At 40.8% G+C, this 22,135-nt stretch overlaps 1 protein-coding gene across 2 annotated transcripts; it reads right to left on the minus strand.

Moving 5' to 3' along the window:
* Positions 1 to 732: 732 nt before the first annotated feature.
* tapt1a (transmembrane anterior posterior transformation 1a) lies at positions 733 to 21,550 on the minus strand. 2 transcript variants are annotated; one of them, XM_044041025.1, is made up of 15 exons: positions 21,336 to 21,550; positions 19,091 to 19,221; positions 16,639 to 16,757; positions 15,573 to 15,605; positions 12,880 to 13,042; positions 12,654 to 12,789; positions 12,087 to 12,184; positions 11,794 to 11,863; positions 10,678 to 10,758; positions 9,144 to 9,253; positions 8,980 to 9,039; positions 8,784 to 8,852; positions 8,567 to 8,643; positions 6,240 to 6,409; positions 733 to 1,986 (listed from the first exon to the last, which is right to left on the minus strand). In XM_044041025.1, exons 1-15 carry the CDS (start codon positions 21,529 to 21,531, stop codon positions 1,601 to 1,603), a joined length of 1,899 nt encoding a protein of 632 aa, XP_043896960.1. In that variant the 5' UTR covers positions 21,532 to 21,550; the 3' UTR covers positions 733 to 1,600. The 2 variants fall into 2 exon arrangements, with proteins under 2 accessions (XP_043896960.1, XP_043896961.1); XM_044041026.1 differs by lacking the exon at positions 15,573 to 15,605.
* Positions 21,551 to 22,135: the final 585 nt, after the last annotated feature.

Consider the following 22,135-nt stretch of genomic DNA (forward strand, 5'->3'; position numbering starts at 1 on the left):
ACCACGTGCATCGTCTTTTGCTCCCACAAAGTAATGATTTCCCCCGAGAGCAATGCCGTATGCGACGTGCATTCGTAACCCTGACCCCTAACGCTCTACGTTCGTGACTTTCCATGGACGTGTTTTCCTAAGAGCCTGATGTCTGTCTGCAGTCGGATGTGCTTGGTTTTTCTGGGTGTGTCAACTTTTTTTGGGACAAAGGAACTCTTTCAACGCGTCTTTTTATACTCGGGCCAAATAAACTGCCGTTCGTTGACTCTGAAATGAACTCTGTACATTCATCATCGAGATGAAAGATTCTGTGCTGATAAGACACCGGTTTTTACTGAGGGCGGGGTGGTTGTCTCAGCAGCTCCCAGGTTTCTGATGATGAGGAGGACAGGTGAATGATGAGGACAGGTGAATAATGAGGACAGGTGAATGATGAGGACAGGTGAATAATGAGGAGAGGTGAATAATGAGGACATGTGAATAATGAGGAGAGGTGAATGATGAGGACATGTGAATGATGAGGATAGGTGAATGATGAGGACAGTTGAATGAGGACATGTGACTGGGGACAGGTGAATGATGAGGACAGTTGAATGAGGAGAGGTGAATGATGAGGAGAGGTGAATGATGAGGACAGGTGAATGATGAGAACAGGTGAATGATGAGGATAGGTGAATGATGAGAGGTGAATGATGAGGAGAGGTGAATGATGAGGACAGGTGAATGATGAGAACAGGTGAATGATGAGGATAGGTGAATGATGAGGACATGTGAATGGGGACAGGTGAATGACGTGATCATTGAAACTCATTGAGCAGCAAAGACACTGTATCGATAAGACACGCCTTTGTTTTCATGTGTTGGTTTTACTGATGGTCGTCTCCGCAGCGCCCAGGTTTCAGTTGCTTAGTAACGACAGACGCCACAGGAGCACGGCCCTAAAGCACCGCAGTCCAAAAAAACGCTAATAATTTTTCACACTCTAACAGCGTCCATATCTTCCAATTCAAGCTGATGATACATGGACAGCCAACATCTAAAACAAACAAAAACTGAAACTTACTTCATCAAGCTTAATAGAGGACAAAGGAGACACTTGATGCAAGTATAAATAAGCCCAGGATTAGCTTGATGCAGTAGTTTGGAAATGATTCTACTTTCTGGCTGCCGGGCAAACTGAGAAATGTCTCTCCTCATGCTCGCAGCGCTGCTAACCCGGGTAAGTGCTTGTGTGCTCACACATACGTTATATCACACACTCACACTCTAAACACTGAACAATCCTAACACCTATACACACACACATGCGTGCACGCCACTTCATCCTGACAACTCACACTGTTTCACTCCTGCTGTTAAATCCTGCCGAAGTATTCTTATATAAAACTTCAGGCTTCCACATCAGCAGGGTCCTCTTAGACTGTGTCCTTACTCACAATAACTTACTGTGTCACCACTGACTCCAATAAATACTCGGCTTTCTGCGGCTGTTGGCCTGGAGAGCTGGGCTGAGAGGCCTTTGCTGTCTGTCTGTCTGTCTGTCTTTCCTGAGAGGTTAATTTCCACAATGCACAGGAGCAGCTGCTGCTGCTGCCGCTGCTGCTGCTGCTCAGTCAATGCGGTTGCCACAGATTGTGAAACGGTCAATCTCTAACAAGTCTTTTTTGGGAGTCCTACGCTTCAGCTCTGTGGCTGTTTGTGTCTCTTTTTCCTCCTCCTCCTCCTCCTCCTCCTCCTCCATGTCCTTTTCTTTTTTGCAGAGTGAAGCTGCAGGGTGTTCAGCGTCAGGTGGTGGAGATGGAGGGACGTCTGCTGGTGGTGGTGCAGCAGCAGCGGTGGCAGCAGCAGCATCAGTGGGTGGAGTAAGAAGCAAGTCAGTCCTTGGAGTTGGCTGTGTTGTCACAGAGGTGGAGGAGGTGGAGGAGGTGGAGGAGGAGGAAAAGGACGATGGAGGACTGCTGGGCGTGGTGAGGACCTGTTCCACGTCAGGTTCATCTGTACAGGACAACATGTCAATGAGTTATTTGGGTTTTTTTAACTTATAGAACAACAAACACGAAAATGGAAATGAGTATCCTCGTTATTATATTTGGGATGTTTATTGTACATCTTTCATTTATTTGGATCCTCATTAACCCTTAGTGCATATTCAGGCTTTAAAAAATTAGTTTTTATTAAGTGTCTTATGTGTTGTTGAGTCAGAGTTATGATTTATTTTATATGACATTTTTAGTTGTGATATAAAGTCGTTATAATTGTGCAGAAGTCACAAAAATAGAGTGTTCTTCTTTTCTTTTCGTTCAAAAAATCGAGACAACCAAACTTTGAACTGTGACGTATTTCCCAAAACCTCCCAACTTCAATCCGATTTTAAAAATGTTTTTTATCAGATTGCCTAAAGGCGGAAAAAAAACAATATGAGACGCTCTATGTTGCACATTCTTATATTCCTCTGTATATACTGTATATGTTTAAACATAGTAATGGACAAAGCAGCTCTGTGGTCTAAGGGTTAACTGCCACAAACCAGCTGCTCCTGCTGAGGTCCACACACACAATTATATAAAATAATAAGTAAGAAAAGGAAGATGTGATGTCAACATAGAAGGAAATCTGGGAGTAATACCACTCTCCTAACATAAGTGTATAACACAGGGGGGTGGACACTTGACCACAAGGCAATTCCTAAAAAATGCATTCTCATTTTAAATTCACAAAGATAGAAAACTGCAAAAGATTGAGTTTTGTTTTTAATTAGTTTTTTCTTTCATTTCCTGCAGGAATTTCAATGAAGAACATAAACATGAACCAGCAATGAAGTGATTAGTTGAATTATTTTGGTGCTGAACTGTGTGTAGTTTACAGACGACATTAACCAAAGTCCACTGCCTGTGGATCTGCGTTAGGTTCACTTCAGACTGATTGAGACTCCTGAATCACAAAGCAGATTATGTGAAAGTTGACTTTTCAACAAAACAAGCAGCAGGAGAAGAAAGACAGCTTACAGGAGCGGGTGACTCAGATTAACCTTCACCCTCCTGACTGCCTCCCTTTCAACACAGCACAGAGAAGAAGCAAGAAAAATAATGCCCGCACAAAGGGAAGCGGACACTGAACACATGCACTGCGGCACAGTTCGGTTTCCATGACAAACTCCATCGACATTATGTTGAGAGAAAAAATGCCGCAGAGCCTCTTAACTGTGGATACACAGTGTGTTACATGAGGAAAAATCAAGCAAACGGAATAATTTATCATATGAGAGAGAGAGAATTGAGCAAAGCAGGGCTGGTTGTTAGACGGAAAGTGTCCAGCAGCCCGGGGCTGTGAAGCTACAACAAACCCGCTGTTCTTATACTGTTGAGAGAGCTGAACCAACACTGTACGACGCAGCACACTGGAGCGTGTAGAACGTGTGTTTGATTAATGCATTAAAGAGGATTTCTGCTATAGTGACAGACCAGCAGACTGTGTGCTGTTGTTATCCACTCACTTCTTCTTCTTCTTCATCATCATCTTCTAATAATGTCCGACGGACTGTACGCTGCGCGGTGTTACGCTGCCCACCTGCTCACGTTATATTCTTATTTGAAGTTGCATGAAGAAAATGAAAAAACAGATTTAAAGGCAAGATGAGACGATTCTTCTCAAAAATAATTTTGATAATTGACGAATCGGTTTGAAGCTTTTTTTCATGATTAAAACAAGACTCATGATTAAGGCAATCTACAGTTAATGAATCAATTATCAGAAAGAGTTGACGATTACTTAATTAATAATCGATTCAAGAGTAATTGTTCCAGCTCTACAAAAATTCAAAGCAATTTAGTTCTACATGCCATGGCTTAATGTAATAAACATGGTGTTAATTTAATAAACCGCATGCTAGTGGTGGCAGCAGTCAGGAGTATACGGTGTGAATAAATAATAATGATACGTAAATAATCAGTGAAATATGTATTTTACGAGTAAGAAAACCTTAAGTTTTTTGCTGTGCTTTATCGTCCGTTTTCCTCTAAATGGTAACATAACAATTAAACTAGTAACTGAGACCATTAACTGTTGTTTTGTGACTTAACAAATCACGTGAGAAGTACGTTAATTTTCCCCAAAACTTCCACTCAAACTCAGGTTGGCAAAACACATTTAACAAGACATTTCCCCTTCTTCTTCTTCTTCTCTCTCGTTATGTGAGCCTTAATAAATGCTGCACACCACGGTGGTGGAGTCGAGACTGCACATTACCCTGACTCCGCCCTCTGGGCAAAGGCACACAGCGCAGAGACAGATGGCAAATCTCAGCCTTGTGTGAATCCAGATCATTGTAGAGACGTGCAGTGAAACCACTGGAGCAGCAGGTAAGTCAGGGAGCACACATCAAACCCACTTAATGACGGGAGAGTGAGCACGGTATCCGAGGTCACCGGTTCAAATCCCCACCACTGCATGTGTGGCAGCGGCAGAGAGAAAGCACTTATCATTATTATTATTGACTGGGGACGCTAATCTTCCTGAGGAACGAGTTTCATTTGAAGGAGAAGCAGCAGCAGGAGCTTTGATGTTTGATATGACTTGATGTAGCATCAGAATCTCTGACAGATTAAAGATCCCGGCTCAGTGGAGCAGATTATGTCTGTGCCACCGCTGGAATAAAGGACCTGGGTGCTCAGGATTTGGATGTACCAGGCACCAGGTACAAGTGTTGTACATTTACATTTTTATGATATTTAAATGATACATGACGCTTCTCCAACGGTACTGTTCATTAATTCATTTAATCTGCTGCTCATTTTCAAGATGTATTTATGTTTATGTTTCATTTACAACAGCAAATCCTTAGGTGTAGTTCATGTATGGCCACAAACTAATTCATTAATTAACGATTATTTGATTTATCTGTAACATTGTGAGCGACAAGATACTCTCAAGCAAGAGCGACAAAATCACTGACAACGCCAGAAAAGTGCCAGAGTGGTGTAAAAAGATCTTGTAAAAATTTTAAAAAAAGGAGAGAAACTGCTGGCTGGTTAATTAACGGAGCGGAGATGTTGAAAGATCTGTGGAATGGAATTTTAATTTATCTGCAACATCTACAAAACTATCATAGATAGACTTTGCAGTGAAGGTTTAATGGCTCACAGCACTCACTAGCATCATTTCTTTGGTTAATATTAAGTTGTTTGTTCAGTGTTGCTGGTGCAGTCACTCTGAAGACATTTTAGATTCTGATGGAAAGGCGACAGAATTTCAAATTGGCTGCAGCCATTTCCACCATGACAGCATTTCAAAGACTGTTTCAGTGAGTAGTTGGCGTAAAAAAGGCAATAATTATGAGAAGATGTATTTGTTTTTGATTTAAATCAACCACTGAGTTCTGTTTAGAAACTAGTCAAACTGGACAAGAAATGCAGCATCACTGGAAGACAATACTTTCATTTTCACTCAAAACATGTGGTCATTATCACATCCAAGCTTTAGTTGGGTTTGTACGGCGTCAAAATTCAAAGGAGTTTGTTTGTTTGTTTGTTTCTCGTGCGTTCACAGAAGCAGCAGAAGAGTCAGAGGGCAACGCGCTACATTATTGATGAGGCAGATTAAATTCCATTTGGCTATTTTCGGTCTTGATCACATTACATTGTGTAAATTTTGTTACGTTCTTGTGCAATGACCTCATTATCTATGTAATAACAACAATAATAACTGCAATACATCAACACATTGTAAGTATTTAGACCCTACATCAAATTGTTGTGTTCTATTTGCATGAGAAGTAGAAACCAGGCACAAAAACACATGCTTGTCATTAGCCCGCGACACAACTAACAGAATGACATGAAATCCAAATGCATCAATAATTCAGCACTTATTTTGGAACTCTGACAGTTGCACACAGTGTACTTAGTGGAAGGGACCCACTGTTATCATGCTGAGATGTTTTGTGAATAATTATGTAAAGTGATTGGAAAACGCTCATGTCAACCAATAACTGGGTCAACCTGTATGTGCTGAAGGAGGAAAAGATGGCGGCAGAGCAAGAATAAACTTCCATGAAGCTTCAGGATGCTTCAGGTGATAATCCTCAGTGTAGCAGTGTAACACCATGTCTGATCACACTTCCTTTTTTAGAGCAACACACCCACTCTTGTTGCCACTCAAAAGAGCTCCAGTTTGATATTTAAACAACAATGGTGCTCTATGGAAAAGTGATATCAGTGTGAAACTATAGCACCAAGTGTCTCTGGTTTTACCTGGAGGCGTGGGACACGTGGCCTGCTCAGCGTCTCCGGGGTTCTGTGCGGAGGACGACGCCGTGGCATCGGGCTCCTCAAAGAGTTTGTCCTCCATGTTGGCTCTCTTGATGTAAACACAGGATTTCCCCAGCAGCACGATGCTGTTCAGCACTTGCAGTGTCACCAGCCTGTGGAGGGAGAAAGCAGCGGTTAGAAGATTGCATCTCTGACTTCCACAATCATAAACTATTTCCCTTCCTTCAGCTGCTACTGCGGAGTTTCAACGCCCGTCAGTTCAGAGTTCTGACACCTTTTCCATTTCAAAATTCCATACTTTTCCAGAGTCAAATTTCCAGACTTCTCTGAGGATTTTTCAGCCAATATTAAAAGTCTGAACCCCAATTGTTAGATGCTTATTATGTAAATAAAGGGTTTTAAAATCCAACTTTTAACACGTATGTTATGCCATTATGTTGCCAAGTAATTACAAGACATTTTTACCTACGTACTGTAGCTCATATAAGTGAATGAACTCCAAACCAAGACATGTTCAATGCACACCATTTCATTCAAGCTAAATGCTAAAACAGTGCAATAAGAATCGTAGTCGCACGGTGAACGGTAACCATGGTAACCCGATGCCATTCTACAGCCAGCTTGATTAGTTTCATATCATCTACAGGTAGGCTATGTTGTGTTAGTAAACTTGTTTTCATTTGTATATATTGATGTATTTTATTTTATTTTAGAAAGAGAGACAATAGTCTGGAAACAACACCTATCCAGACCTGGAAATTACTCAAATTAAATTCCATACTTTTCAATATTGCGTAGGAACTCAGATTGTGACAAATTCTTGTGGAATGCAAGCTTAGCTATAGCTCACTCAGCTTTGAAATGTCTATTAGTGTCGGCGCTTTCAGGAAAAAGCTTTGGTGACAAGACAGTGATAAGTAGTAATAAGACAAATACACAATGAAAAACACAAAAAAACAGCACACTAGTTAATTAGTAGCACTGAATATTTCCTTCCAAACTCCCAAGATTCAAATATAAGTCAGTAGATGATGTATATAGACGTCTATGGACATGCATGTGCCATTTAAGGCAATCTACAGTTAATACATTTCATTTCCATCTTTACACTTTTCCATTGATTTGGTTTATGGATTTAGCATAAAGCTATTAGATTTGAGTTAGGTTATTAGAGTGCTGCATTGGACTGGGCCACAGCACTGACACTGAGACGAGAGAGTGGACCGCTGCCCGCTGTGACAGGATGTGTCTGAGTGAGCGTTTGTCTCAAGCACAGCTGAATCTTTGCCTTGGCACAGCACTCTGGTCAGGCTGCAGCTATTTTTAACTCGGGGGGTGGGTGAAGGGGGAAGAGATGGCACGAGAAATGACAACATTGTATTCTTCACCCTGAGGGAAACTCTTCAGCAGCACGAAGCCAATGGGATCTGGCAAACGAGAGTAAGCGAGGCCATCGGCGGCTCAGCGCGGGAGAGTACGCGAGGCCACAGTGTTAATGCTTACATAACTTTGCATGTCGCTGAATCCGGGTGTGTGTGTGTGTGTATGACAGGCCCTGCATGAGAAGGGTCTCCACAAGCATGTCTGTGAGTCTCTGTGCATAATTGTCACTCTACTATAAATAAACAAATATTCACTTATCCGTGACTAAATGATGCAGAAACTAGGAAAGTTAGACACTGACCAGCTGCATTTAAGCCCTGTCGTTCAACTAGGAACAAGGGTAAACAACAGCATTTACCAATTAGAGCTGTAGCTAACGATTAATCATAATTGATTAATCTGTCGATTATTTTCTCGATTGATCGAGTAATCGTTTGGTCCATAAAATGTCAGAAAATGCTGAAAAATATTGATCAGTGTTTGTCAAACGTGGAAATGACGATGCCCGCAAATGTCTCGTTTTTGTCGACAAACCAAAATGATTCACTTTTAATGATTTTTCTGTAGTTATATGGAGCACATAAACCAGAAAATATGCACATTAAAGACGCTGAAAAAAAATCACAGAAACTGGTTTTAATTCTTTAGAAAACACTCAAACTGAAAAATCGATGATGAAAACAGTTGACGATTCATTTAGTAATCGATTAATAATTGATTCATCGAGTAATAGTTTCAGCCCTAAAACCTAGCTGTCACTTTGAGCATTTAGAGCTCCCCCTGCGCCGCTTTTCTACAGTCATGTTCAGTAAATACGTGAAAAAGAAAATGTCATGTGCAGTAATATGAGGTTTCCTCAATTCTGGATGCTGAGCAGTGAATGGAATAAAATCCTGCCATCGTGACATCGGCGATACAAAACTTACCCGAGATAAAAGAGGAACACACACGTGTACGACAGCGCTCCCTGCACCTTCACTGAACTCGTCACCACTCGGATAAGCTGTTGAGGCACAGCGAGGCAAGGCAAGAATACATTTGAATTCATAATATGAAATTAAAATCTAATTTGGAAAAAACAGAGAGCGAATGTACCCATGACTTGAGTTTGTGTAAAGCAACAGACGGCAGTCTCTCTCTTACCAGAGCGGCCAAAGGCAGAGGGATGAAACCCATCCTCCGGGCAAATGAATCACTGTAGTCAGTATAAGCCTACACACACACACACACACACACACACAGTGACAGAGGAGCACAGAGAACAGCATGTCATTGATTAGCATCATAGTCTGTGTGCGAGTACGATGACGATGGCGCGCAGAGGAGACATTCAGCTTACATCTTTCTGTCGACTGCTGATGAGATCGAAGGCCAAACTGGCTCGGTATTCGCTGTACACCTGCAGAGAAGGAGAAAGAAACACACAGAGACTAAGTGATATAAACGAGCCGTTAATGATGACAGTTTATAGAAGTCGGCAGCATCAGCATTTTTGGCCCTTACGTCGGCGGGGATGTCGTTGAACTTTGTGATGAAAGCGTGTTTAATGATGTCGACGACAATTTCCGAGGTGACGACCATGAAGACGTCGTGGAGCAACACCCACAGGTGATCTGAAGACCGGGAGAACACAAGATAACAAACAAACAAACAAACATGTGGTTTATCCTGACAGAGTAAGCCACTGAGCAGTTGAAACAAGCTCCTTATTTATACGAAGAGCACACGTAGAAACACGCTCGTTCATGTGGAGTTACGTTTTTGAGCATCCAATGAATGCAACTCTGACATTCAACTTTTTTTCACCTCTGCTTTGCACCAACATTGGCTGTTTAGGTTCATGACTATAAAACCAGAATAGTCAACCTGAACATCAAGGTTTTGTAAAAATACAAAATAAGTTTAAGTATATAGTATACAGGGTTTTTGTTTTTTTTTACTAATTTACTAGTTATTCGATCATCAGACAGTGGAACTGAGATACACGTCTCATTCCCACAACAACAGAGGAAGTTGGGATTGAAAAAAATAAAATAAGATTGACAAAAAGTCGGCGTGACTTCCTTCACTGCTCTTTACCGTGTTTCTGTCAAGTTTTATGAGTAAAAGATCTGAAAAAATTGAAATAAATAAAAAAACTGGTCAAATTTAACCTGACTCTGTAATAGAATGTGAACAAACAGCATCATAATGAGTTTTTAAGTTTATTAAGTGGGGGAAAAATGGCTGAAACCGCCCTTTAATATAAGGAGCTCTGCATAAATCCAATGATAACTCTGTCAGATCATCACTGTGAGCTGTCAGCCAGCCACAATACAAACATATCTACCACTTCAGCTTTTAACAGGCGTTAATTGTGACTTTTAGAATCACGTATCAGATGATCGCATGGAGACAATGTGACAGTGTGATGCAAATACACAGACTTATCACCTGAACTTGAAGCTTGCTTCACCTTTACACTGACAGTGTGAACACTCTCTGACATATGTTTGTACCAGCCTTGTGTCAACATCTCAAACAACCTGTTTAGTAGGTAATTAGCCGAGACCCTTTCATGTTTTTTCCAATCCAGCCAAAGAAAAGCAAGCGCCACGAATGCGCCGTGCACATAGAACACATAAATTACTGTGGACTTGTCATTTGTATCCCTCTTAAGCGACGCGGGCCTTTAGCGCTGCTTGTAGCTCCGCGGTGTTGTAATTTCAGCTGACAGGCCACGTCTGTCATCGACTGTGTTTCTGGCTTTGAGTCTGTCAGGGGGGAAGCTGATTGTTTTCAGAGTGCTGTCACACAGAAACGCCCAGCTCTCATCTCTCACTCTGCTTTGTCTCATTCACGGAGACCGCGGGAGGTTAAACTCCCCTGAGGCGTCGCAGCGGGTCTTCTGAAACTGCGGGAAAGAGGCCGCTCGGCTTTCTTCATTTCTTTTCTTTTCTTTTTTCATCATAACAAGCCCCAACACTTGTAAAATTGCGGGTAAACACCCCTGGGGTAGCGTGATATTTGTGTACTGAAATATAACTCATGTAATTACCTGTGTTCCATGAGAACTGCTCCATATTCCTGAGACACACAATGAGCATGAGAACGTAGCTGGTGAACCGCTCTTTGATATCTGCAGGACAAAATAATAAAATGACACTTGTTTGAATCCAAAGCAATTTGACTCATAAAATGTGATTATTAATACAGATTAAATCATCTTTTGGGACGCTACAAGATCTTAACCTGTCTTACTCAGGGTAGCTGAGGCCGAAGGGGTCACAATATAAACTTCATTTCAAAGGATACATGGACATTAGAGCTGCAACTAACTATTCTTTTCATAATTGATTACTAGTGATCGTTTGGTCCATAAAATGTCAGAAAACGTTAAAAAAATTTGTCAAATCTGGAAATAATGAGGTTCTCAAACGTCTTATTTTTGTCCACAAAACAAAATGATTCAGTTTTTAGTATTTCCTTTGTTTTATGGAGCAAAGAAATGAAGAACGTATTCACATTTAAGAAGCTGAAACAATACATTTTCAAATTTTCCTAGAAATCTTGTTTTAACCATGAAAAAGCTTTGATTACATTAGTAATCGATTAGACAAGTGATTGTTTCAGCTCTAATGGACATTGAACATCATATTTTGAGTATGTTTCAGTCAATTAGATGTCATGATATAATAATTACAACTGGGTATTAACTGTGTAAATATTTCTATGTTCTTTTGGTTCAAACTCTGATACCTGTAAGTAGTAACTGTGGATAGTAAAGAGTAGAGTATTCTGTGTAGTAAATGAGGAACAAACCGCAGTACTGAAGCTGTGTTAAAACACGACGTCATCCTAAAAGGTGTGACAGACGTCTTTGAAACTGTCAGACGCGTCAGCATGCGGCTAGATAACAAGTCAGCGCTGCACACTCTCACACACAAAAATTCAACTTTCACAAACAGACAATGATCCAAGATAAGAGAGATCGGTGAACACAGCAGCCAATTAAGCTCACTGTATTCTACTGTCATTAGAATGCACTCAGCATGAATGAGATAAAAAAGATTCTGCCTCTGGGGACATAAGAGGAAATGTAACGCTACGTTTCATGCTTTGATATTTGCTTTTTCCGGGTTGCATTAAATCAACATGAAATGGACTTTCTTACCACTGTTGGACATTTGGAACAAGTTGTTCTTTTCGAATTTCTTAAACACGCTTCCTTTGATCTCCACAAACTGTGTGTTGAGACAGAGAAAACAGAAACACAAAACGACAGAGAGCGTCAGTGAGAAGGACTTAAAAAAACGTTGCAGCTACATTTCATCACCAGCGTGACATGTTAAATATTCCTCTGCGACACGTATCCATAAGTACTCGAGGAGAATTCAGCCTGTGAGCGGCTCATTATTATGTGCTACACTACAATGACTTGGCTTTGAATCATCTGTGTGTACTCACATTGTTGGACATCATGATGGTGAGCAAGGACTTGTTGTGGGAGTTGAAGGCGACGTTGAGCGTGGAGGCTTGGACCATGATGAGAATGGCATGGAGGACTGAGAGCGAGTCACTGAGGAAAGCAACGGTTGGTTTGTTTGACCAAAAAAGGTCTGAAGCATGAAAACAGCCTCTGTGACCTTTCAGAGTTTTGTTCTTTTGAAATAAGACCTTAGCGCTGCTCATTCACTGACGTTCACTCAGCTACAAGTCTATAAAAAAAATAATGAAATCTTCTCGTCGAATGGGAGACAAAATAACAACAATACAAATAAAAGAAGATAGACACGAGTTAGAGTGCATTGACTGCAGCTCTGCAGTTCATCATCTTCGCTGCAGACCTGAGCAGAAATCAATTTCTGGCGCATAGTTCTGCTGTTTCTGTCGAGCTGAAACAACATGAAAACAAAGCGTCTGATGCACTTACGTGAAAAGGCATCATTTATCTATCCTGGTAGTGAAAGAAGAGCACGCCACGAAAAGGTTAAACATGAAACATGACGTGACTTCAAAAAGTCTGAAGGATACAGACATAAAACAGAGCCATGAAGAAATGAGGGATGACTCCTATACTGTCTCTTTTCCTTTCTTTGGGTTCGGTGGCCGTCCAGTAGAGGGCGTCCAGGATGTCTTGACCAAAGGAGGAGAAGAGGCGATCTGCCACCTGACAGAGAAGGAAAGGCACAGTGTTCTTTTTGAGCGGTGTAAAATAAAGATAATAACTGCCTGTCTATAAAACTATAAATGAGTGTACCTCCAACATGTTGAAGATGAGGTAGAGTTTGATGACAGACTGTCCCCTGATGAGGTGGTACATCATGGAGTAATCGACATAATGCATCATGGAGAGGGTCAACACCAGGATGAGCCCCTTCAGCATGTCGCACACCTGCGCTGGCTGCAGCAACCGTGACCCACTGACCACACAAAGAAACACAACAAAGAGGTTTGTGACAAATAATTAGTTATGCTTTTGGGTTTATGAATGCAGACTTGCATGCTGCCACACAGAGTGCAGTGTGTCTATAGGTGACATGCACGTGTGTTAAATTAACAGTGAAAACGTGTAACGTGTGTGAGTGAGCATGGTAAGAAACGGTTGTTTGCATGAACACACGTACAGTATGTTTACACACATTTAAACTTTCCCGGTAAACCGTGAGTCCAAAGACGAAGTGAAGAAGGAATGGATTTTCCAGTTAACACACTACTAGACCTGTTTGTTATAAATGCTCTGAATGACCTTTTGTCATTTATACCATGTGAGAAAACAGTGCGGAAAACACTAACCGGGCTAAATAATTCAATTCCGATTAAAAAGAGACGACAACAACAAGCAGTAATAACAGGAAACAGCCATCATGAGATATTAGAGCTTGTGTCTAAACCTTATCTCCCTCTGATATGTTTCTGTTTTTGGTCGATGCTGCTTCTTACAAGATTAAATCTTTGTTGTTTTTATGAAACAGACTGCATGAGAAAAACCTAATATCTGTTCAAAGGAACAGATATTAGGTTTTTCTGCTGGACAACGAATGAACACAGAAACACACGCTCCAAACATGTGCAGCGTCCTTCATTAACGGCAGTGGCAGCTTGGAAAGCATGTTTAAAAAAAGGAGGGCTGACAAATCCATAGGAGTGGTTATTTAGAGTTTATGACAGCGGGGATAACTGGGAAGAGCCAGAGGGAGCTTAATTCCGACACATCCTGCTGCATATTTCCCTTGTCAGCTGTGTGCCTAGTCATTACGTCTACAAACACACCAGAGTACAGCAGTGGAACTCTGATTCATCTACTCACCACCACTGACTGTTTACACTCGGTGTAACCAAAGTCAAGCACTATTTTGCAAGCGCTACTTGGTGGTTTATGGCCACGCAGTACAAAACCCTGAAGAGCAGCACCTGATAAAGACAGCTGCTGTTGATTAATCTCGTACAATAAGATCATATTTCAAATAATATAAGGGTGTGGCTGGTGTAAATGTGTGAACTACTACTAGAGACGGCCCGAGTTTAGACAAAAATGTGTAAATTAGCTTCATCAAGTCTCTCACTGTCTCCTGAGTCAGTGTGCAGCTGAGCACGGAGCTGTGAAGAGAACAGCACGAAGCGAGCATCTGTGCCTTTTGTCTCAGGAATAAAAGACAGTGATTGGTTTCATAAGCAAAAGGGAAAAATAATAACTGTGAATAAAGACAACAGCTCGTCACCGACGAGGAGAACCTGGATAAACACAACGAGCCTTTAGTGGTTCCTCTCAAATCATATAGGAAAAATATAGAGTCAACAAAAATGCAAAATATGAGGAAAATGTTACAGGAATATTGACATTTTTATGGTTTGTTCCTGAGACTATGGCTCCATCTAGTGGTTAAACAAATAAAGAGCTGGCTGGGAACGAAAACAAAGGCTTTAAAGATGCAATCCAAGGTCAAGAGAAGTAGCAGCATATGGAGGACTGGGCTGGGAGAGTTCAACTGATTTCAAAATAATATATATATATATATATATATATATATATATATATATATATATATATATGTGTATATATATATATATATATATATATATATATACATATATACATATATATTATAGTATGTATATAATAACTGTCATGAAGGAACTTAAAATGTTGTTTTCATAGCAAGATAATTAGTAAAAGTATGCAAAGTGGATACTGCACGTCAGCAGACAGTAACCTCCTCCCCGCACAGCATCTTATTCCAAATGCACAAATCTGTGGTTGCAAAGCTGCTGCAGTCAGCTGCTACTGCAGTGCACACAAAAGGGCATTATCTCCACCAACACACACATGAACGTTAAGTCTGCAGTGCAGTCGGCTACAGTATGTGCTGCATCTCAAGTAGCACGTGGCTATGTGCCTTTCATACTGTATTAGCTTAGAAACATGATATTAAAACTCAGAGCTGGAAAAAAGAGAGAAAGAAAAAGGCTGGTGAGCAGAAAATGTGCCAATTTGCTGCTGCGAAGCAGTCGGGGGGGATTTAAGTTTTAGTATTTTATTTATTTATTTATTTTATTTATTTTTTTAAATCAAATCAATGCTGAGTTTTTGCACTTCAACGGCACACATGAGATCCAAACTGCTCCAGAAAAGCTGCGTGATGACCGCTGTGCCACTGACACAGTGATGACAACAACGAGCATGCACTCTCAGCAAACCTTACTTGAGCAGAGTGTGTGTGTGTGTGTGTGTGTGTGTGGCGACGGGACAAAAAGACAAAAAAATAGCAGCACTTATGAGGAACCAACACGGCTGCTTTGCCTTGGACAATGGGACAGGATGAGCAGAGCCAAAGCTGCACATTAACAAACACAATGGAGATAAACTGGTGAATTATGTGGAGGCTGGTGAATCACGACATGACGTGATATTTATGAAGCCATGGCAGGCTGGGTGGGAGGGTGAGAGCGTACCTGCTTCTTCTGCAGTAGGGGCATGTGCGTGCCCTGCAGGAGGGGAGGAAGGAAGGAAGGCAAGGGGCACAATCAGACAGATTCAAAGGGTGAGAGGAGGGAAGTAGAAGAGTCCATCATGAGGCTCTGAATACAAACGCCTTACAGCTGTGTTGCACTGCTTTTTTACGTTAAATGTTTTGTCATGGGAGATTGAAAGCATAATCTGACGTAAAAAAAAAGGTTTCTGCAGTGCTAAACTTATATTCATTTTAGGCTAAAACTACTACTAACTACTAAAAGACAATGTAAAAGTTTGAATGTGTTAACGTTCACTTTAAAAAGTCCAAGTTACCCCTACACGACAGCTGACAGGAAGTATACAGGAGCTGTCTTTTGAAAGTGTCAATTGGTTAAAAGCTACACAGATTACTGGGATGCACAACCAGTCATATGTTTTTCTTGTTTCCAGATATTTGTAGGAAAACTCACAGGCTGAAAATAATCCCACACAAAAACACATTTCATAACAACCATGCACAACCTCTCCTCATGCAAGGTTCAGCTAAAATAGTTGATCTTGACATTTTTAAAACAAGAACTGTATGAAAGACGAGGAGAGAAGAGTAGCAAGAGTCAAACTCTAAACTGACAGACCAGACCATCAGTGTGTGTGCATCTAAATGTTTATCTTCATCCATGCGATGTATCTACATCATGCAGTGTCTACTGTTTGTCATTGATAAAATAGACATTTGGATGTGCAACAGAAAAGAAAATCATCATATTCCATTTAGGAATGGCAACAGAAATATTGTGTCTTGTGATTACAAATAATTATGATTTAAAAAAAAATAGCTTTCAAACCCTAACAGTAAGACTTAAAAGTTGACACACACGTACTGTATTTATATCTTTTATATGGAAATATATCTATAAAATAATAAATACTGTGGGTCTAAAACTTATGTAATTATATCTCATTACTGGTTATGGAACAGCAATACATTATTATTGTTTTTCCTTCCAGATTTTTTCACGTGTGCCGGCAGGAGGATGTGAGCTAATGTGTGTGAGGCGCTCTGACCTGATGCCACAGCACGGCAGGGTGAGGAGGCGGAGCAGGGCCAGCAGCACCCTGAGGGGCAGCAGGGTGAACAGGTACAGGAAGGCGTCGATACACAGGAATAAGCCAAAGATCATCAGCTGGAAAAGTCACAAAAAAAACACCCAACCCACCTCTAAGTCAAACAATGTTTTACAATGAATTATTTATGTTTGCAATCACACAACATTTATGATCTCTGCATCTAAGAATTAAATTTTTTTAATCCCCTTAGGGAAAGTATTCCTCTGCATTTGACCCATCCTAGAATTAGGAGCAGTGGGCTGCCACATTGCCCGGGGAGCATTGGGTGTTGGCCACGGGCTGACTTAAAACATCCTTTTTACACCAACCCCTGAGCTGACCCAGGATTTGAGCCGTTAACCCTCAGGTTACAAGTCCAACGACTTAACTCATCTTCAAGGACACAGAAGAACGTGTCCGGTAGTTGTTGGAGATTAACCCAGATTTTTAGGATTGTTAAGTTTTAACTGATCCACTGTTCAGCTTGATTTCTGTGTGGGACGTCTCTTCCTGTGACGGCACTCTGGCCAGTCAGTGGCCAGAGTGACCGATCGCTGAGTGCCTACTCAGCACGCTTTTGGAACCCGTGTCATGGCGCGGCGCGGCGAGGCGAGGCGAGTACAGCCGGTGGAAAAACGGCTTTTGAGTTTGGTGAGGAAGAACTTGACTGGCCCGCACACAGAGCTCTGACCTCCACCCCCATCGAGCACCTTTGGGATGAAGTGGAACAGAGATTGTGAGCCAGGTCTTCTCCTGACCTCATACATGCTCTGCAGAATGGCAGGTGGCAAATGTGAATTAGTCAATTCACTTCAAAAATCTTGAGGAAGGGCTCCAGACATCAAGGCGGAGTTTGGCCACCGTTTGTTTTTAACTCCGGTGACTTTACTCGAGTAAGGCTTATGTTAGGTCTGAGGAACTGGTTCTGAAAGTTAAGAAATACAAACCCTGTGCCAAATCTTTACATTTTAAAGTAACATATCCAGTTGGTCGTTCATTTTTAGAGAAGTGTTTCATTTTGACACAAAACAGCACTCGGTAACTTCTGCATTTATTAAAGTAAATATCATGAAATGTGAATATTTTTATACACCTAAATCTTCCAGCGAAGGGCCACTGTGCTCAAAATAGCAAAATAAGTGAGTCTGGAGCTCTGTAAAGTAGTATATAAGTATTTGAATATGTCATTAAAGTCCCTGTTGTGTAACGGTGAGGCGTCTGAATACTTTTGTCCATATCCTGTACGCTGCAAATGCATCAGCTGAAGAGATGCACAACTGTTGCACTTCCAAACATTAAAGCTTAAAAAAAATTACTTAAAGCTCCCGACCACCATGCGACACCATGTAAGAAGAAAAACCTTCACCCAAATACAAAGCAGACATACCATAGCTGTGTCATACATACGACAGAACAGAACAGTCATGGTCTTGTCCTTGTCGCTTCCAAAGGGAACATGTGTAACTGTGAAATATAGTGTCACTCATAATAAACATTAAATGGCCTGAGGTGAGCACTGCTGAGAGTTGGAGGGAGGGTTTGTTTCCTCATTGGTGGATTCTGTGTAACGTTTCTTGTGTTTGTTTAACACACTGAGGTCTTTTTAGGTTTACATACTTACATAAATACATTCCTCTTTCATCCCCTAAAGGAAACTCACACCAGTGGGAGCTGTGTTGGTGTAGACTCACTTGTTAATACTTTATAGAGAGGGTTAACTCTATACACTCCATATATCATGCATCAAGTGTATATAATATGTGATGCAGCTCAGATGAATCCACGTGTAAAGAGTCAACACTGCCATCTACTGACTCATCAGAAGAAGCACAAAAACAGACCGGCGTCAGTGAATCACAGCAGACGACCGTTTCTGGGTAATATTGTTTTACAGATGCAGTCACAAGCTCAATTCTGTGTGCATGCATCGCCCGTTTGTTCATAGTTGAGGATGCAACTAACATATATATTTCTTTCTCCATTGTGATTTAACCTAAAATAATGATTTGATCAATACTGTATAGTGACAAAAATAAAGCCAAATAAACACAATGAAGCAATGACGTTAGAATTTGCATACTTGTACATGCTTACACAGTCAATATGCTGACATGTGCAGGTGCATACACATGTTTTTCTTGATGCCCTATGTACATTACACCTGTTGCATAATTGATATTACATAACCCAATGTAAAGAAATACCGGAAGGAAACTGTTCACTACTGTACAATAGGAACAAATAATTAAATCATTACAAATACAGAGTTGATAAATCTAAAGTTTAGCAGTGGTACAGAGACTCAAAAGTGTTATATGCTGATGTTTGGTGGTCAGTGAACGAGCTGAATGACAGCAGACAGATGCACATGGCTGAGGAGACAGGGGTCTGGACGTGTATTATACGCTACCTTCTCCAGTTCCTTGGGAATACGCATGCATGTGTACACCCTCTCTCTGCGCTCGGTGTACTGCGCCTCATTGTGTTCCAGGAAGTATCCTCTGGTGAGCTCTGTGCAAATAAACCGTGACAACGACGGATCTGGAACAACACGAGAGCGGCAGTGTTAGCATAAGGGCCATTGTCTGCAGAGAAGAATACAACCACAGCTACAAACACAATGACAGCGGCAACCATTGAAGAGATGCACAAAATGAGAGTCCAGTCTTTATCATAATAATGATAAAGACTGGAGGGGTTATAGTATATGTAAGTATGTGGTTGGTGTCAGCGCTATATGAGCATTATATCTTGAAAAACTAAGATATTTTTTTTCCCATGTCATGAGTAGAAGTTAAGTGATACAACAGGATTATTAACGTTGCAAATGACTGAAAACACTGCTGAATTATGGGTGTTTTCTTTTATAAAATACATCATTTACTACACTTGATACACATACATTTTCTTTGCAAATGTGTTGGTGGCTTTATTAAGTTGTTGAAGTCAATTCTCATGCTCTGAGTTTAACCCCAAATAACCCCCCCACCCCCATGCTGTTTTCAAAATGTTTCTACTTGAATTGAACCTGTGAGAACTTGTCAAACATGTCAAGCTTTATGAACTGGAAACAAGGGTGCGCTTACTGTACACGGAATATCGTTTGATCTCATAAATCTTGTGCTGTCAACTGCCAGCAGTTTTGCTGCCAAAGTTAAAGTAACAATGACACCGGGGGGGGGCGGGGGTTTATAGAGTCAAAGCAAAAATTATGTCCCACCGTTTCCAGTAAAGCATAAATGAATTACAGTGACTTTTCTGTTTGATTACACATTTCCCTCAGGTTGGAATATGTACCTTTATCTTATCATAGCAAATGTAACTAATATTTACACTTAATACTGTCCAATATGTATTTAGTGTACTGCTTTCTTGTGTCAGATCCCTGTACTGTCTTTAATAAATACTACAAAGAACTTTGAATGATTGTTAAAGTTATGATGCATGACTTTTTGTTAATTAACAATTACATTGTTATTAATTTTTTGATTGAAATTTTTTTTATTGATTTTCTATATCCTGCGTCCATCATCTTGGAATGGACTCTGTCAAGAAAAACCATCAGACGTGACTGAGGGAGCGTTTGTGTGTATACACTGGCAATGCTTAAACCACAGTTTTTTGAGCAGTAACAATTAAACGTCTTGCTTTGGTAGCACAATGTTGCTATGGCCTCTGTCACAACACAAGATCTCATCATCTCTGTACTGGGAAATGCAGAGAAAGTGCAGGGGAACGAGGATCATGGGAGTCTGTAAGCACAATCATTTCCTCCACAGATGTCCCACAGTTGTGACTTTTGAATCTTATCTATGGGGTTATTCTTTCCAACATTTACAGCTGGCAGTGTAGTGTAACCTTGCCCCGGATAATGTGGAGACTGTCTACGCCACCTTCCAGATTGTCAGATAGTCCGGAAGGTGAAGTAGACATAGTGACAACTTGTCCAATTCCTATAACTAGACGAAACTATCTGTGAGTCATGACATAATTGACATAATTGTATTTAAAAAGGTTAAAACAAACTAAATACAATTTGGTTTTGGTTAGAAAACCTAATTAGGCCAAGGTAATGATGCCAAGTCAGTTGTCAGAAGCTTAAGTACAAAACAAAATACACTGGAATATTTTCATGTCACTAAAGCTCTTCATAGAATCAACACATGCAATTCACACTGATATATATATATATATATATATATATATACCTATATCACACTGTTTAGGTGCTTTTTAACGCCCCTATTATTTACTAATTCATATCATGAGCAACTAAACATCAATCTCACTCAAAGTCACATGGTTTAGCATGGTTTTGTAGAGTGGCTACAAGGTGAAAAGTAAAGAACTAGGTTTGAATGGCTCAAAGGATACACTCTCCATTAACAGACTGTTTACAAAGCTGACCACTGACTGTCAACAACAACACGCGTGACGTCACCTCCTCACTCTTTACCATAAACTACTTTCCAACTAGTTAAAGCGTACACGTCACTCGTATCGCCATGAATCCGTTTAATGGGTCACTGCAGTGTTTCTTGACCCTGTGATTAAAGTTAATTTACAAAAGACTCGACACACGACTGCAGCAGCAGCGGCGGCGGCGGCAGAGTCGTCAGAAGGGGCAGAGTATGAGCAGAGGACCCGCGGTTTACCTGCTGTCAGCTCCCGCTGCTGCTCCCGCCTCCTGACAGCGCTAATGTCGTAAACCCCCAACGTTTCTGGCAGCGGCGGAGTCAGGCCAATTTTGCCCGACTTGTGTAAATCCTCCCACGGCCGTTTTGGCCTGTTCTGGTGCTCAATGTCTGCATCTTTCTCCTCTGACAGCTCGGTCCCCGACGAGTCCGCCATCTTTGCTGCTTTGGCCACAGCGGCGTCGCTCTGTGCGGCGTCATCATCGTCGTCAGCGGTGACGTCATTTGTAAATCAACGAGTGGTTTAGTCCAACCAAAAACTGTATATTTAATTAAATATCTTTGGTATACATTTAAATGAAATTGAGTATCATGACGTGAACTGGTTATAAAAAATATTTTATAAAAAATAATTACAATACATTGAGTGTTTTTTTTATTTTATTTGGATCATACCATGATTAGCAGTGTTTTGCCCTTTTTGATGGTCTCTAATCAACAAAATACCTGCATATATGCGACATGGAAACTTTATGAAAGATAATTTAAACACCGTTTGACACAAACTCATCATTTTAACTTTGTACGAGTAAATACTTCATTTTATTGTTTTTATCAGGTACCAGGGTTGTACCCGTCCACACTAACTCCTAGTGCCACGCCCCCACTCGTGCGCCCAATGTTCAACTTCCTTATCAACAGCTTCCGTAAAATACCATTTACTCATGCCGGTGTAAAGAAATAAGGACTTTAAATCTGTATAATTTGTGCCACGGTTAATACGTAATCAACGAAAATGTCGCTGGTTTTCCTCTCGCGCT

Source organism: Solea senegalensis, linkage group LG12 (genome assembly GCF_019176455.1).
Source record: "Solea senegalensis isolate Sse05_10M linkage group LG12, IFAPA_SoseM_1, whole genome shotgun sequence".
Taxonomy (NCBI): domain Eukaryota; kingdom Metazoa; phylum Chordata; class Actinopteri; order Pleuronectiformes; family Soleidae; genus Solea; species Solea senegalensis.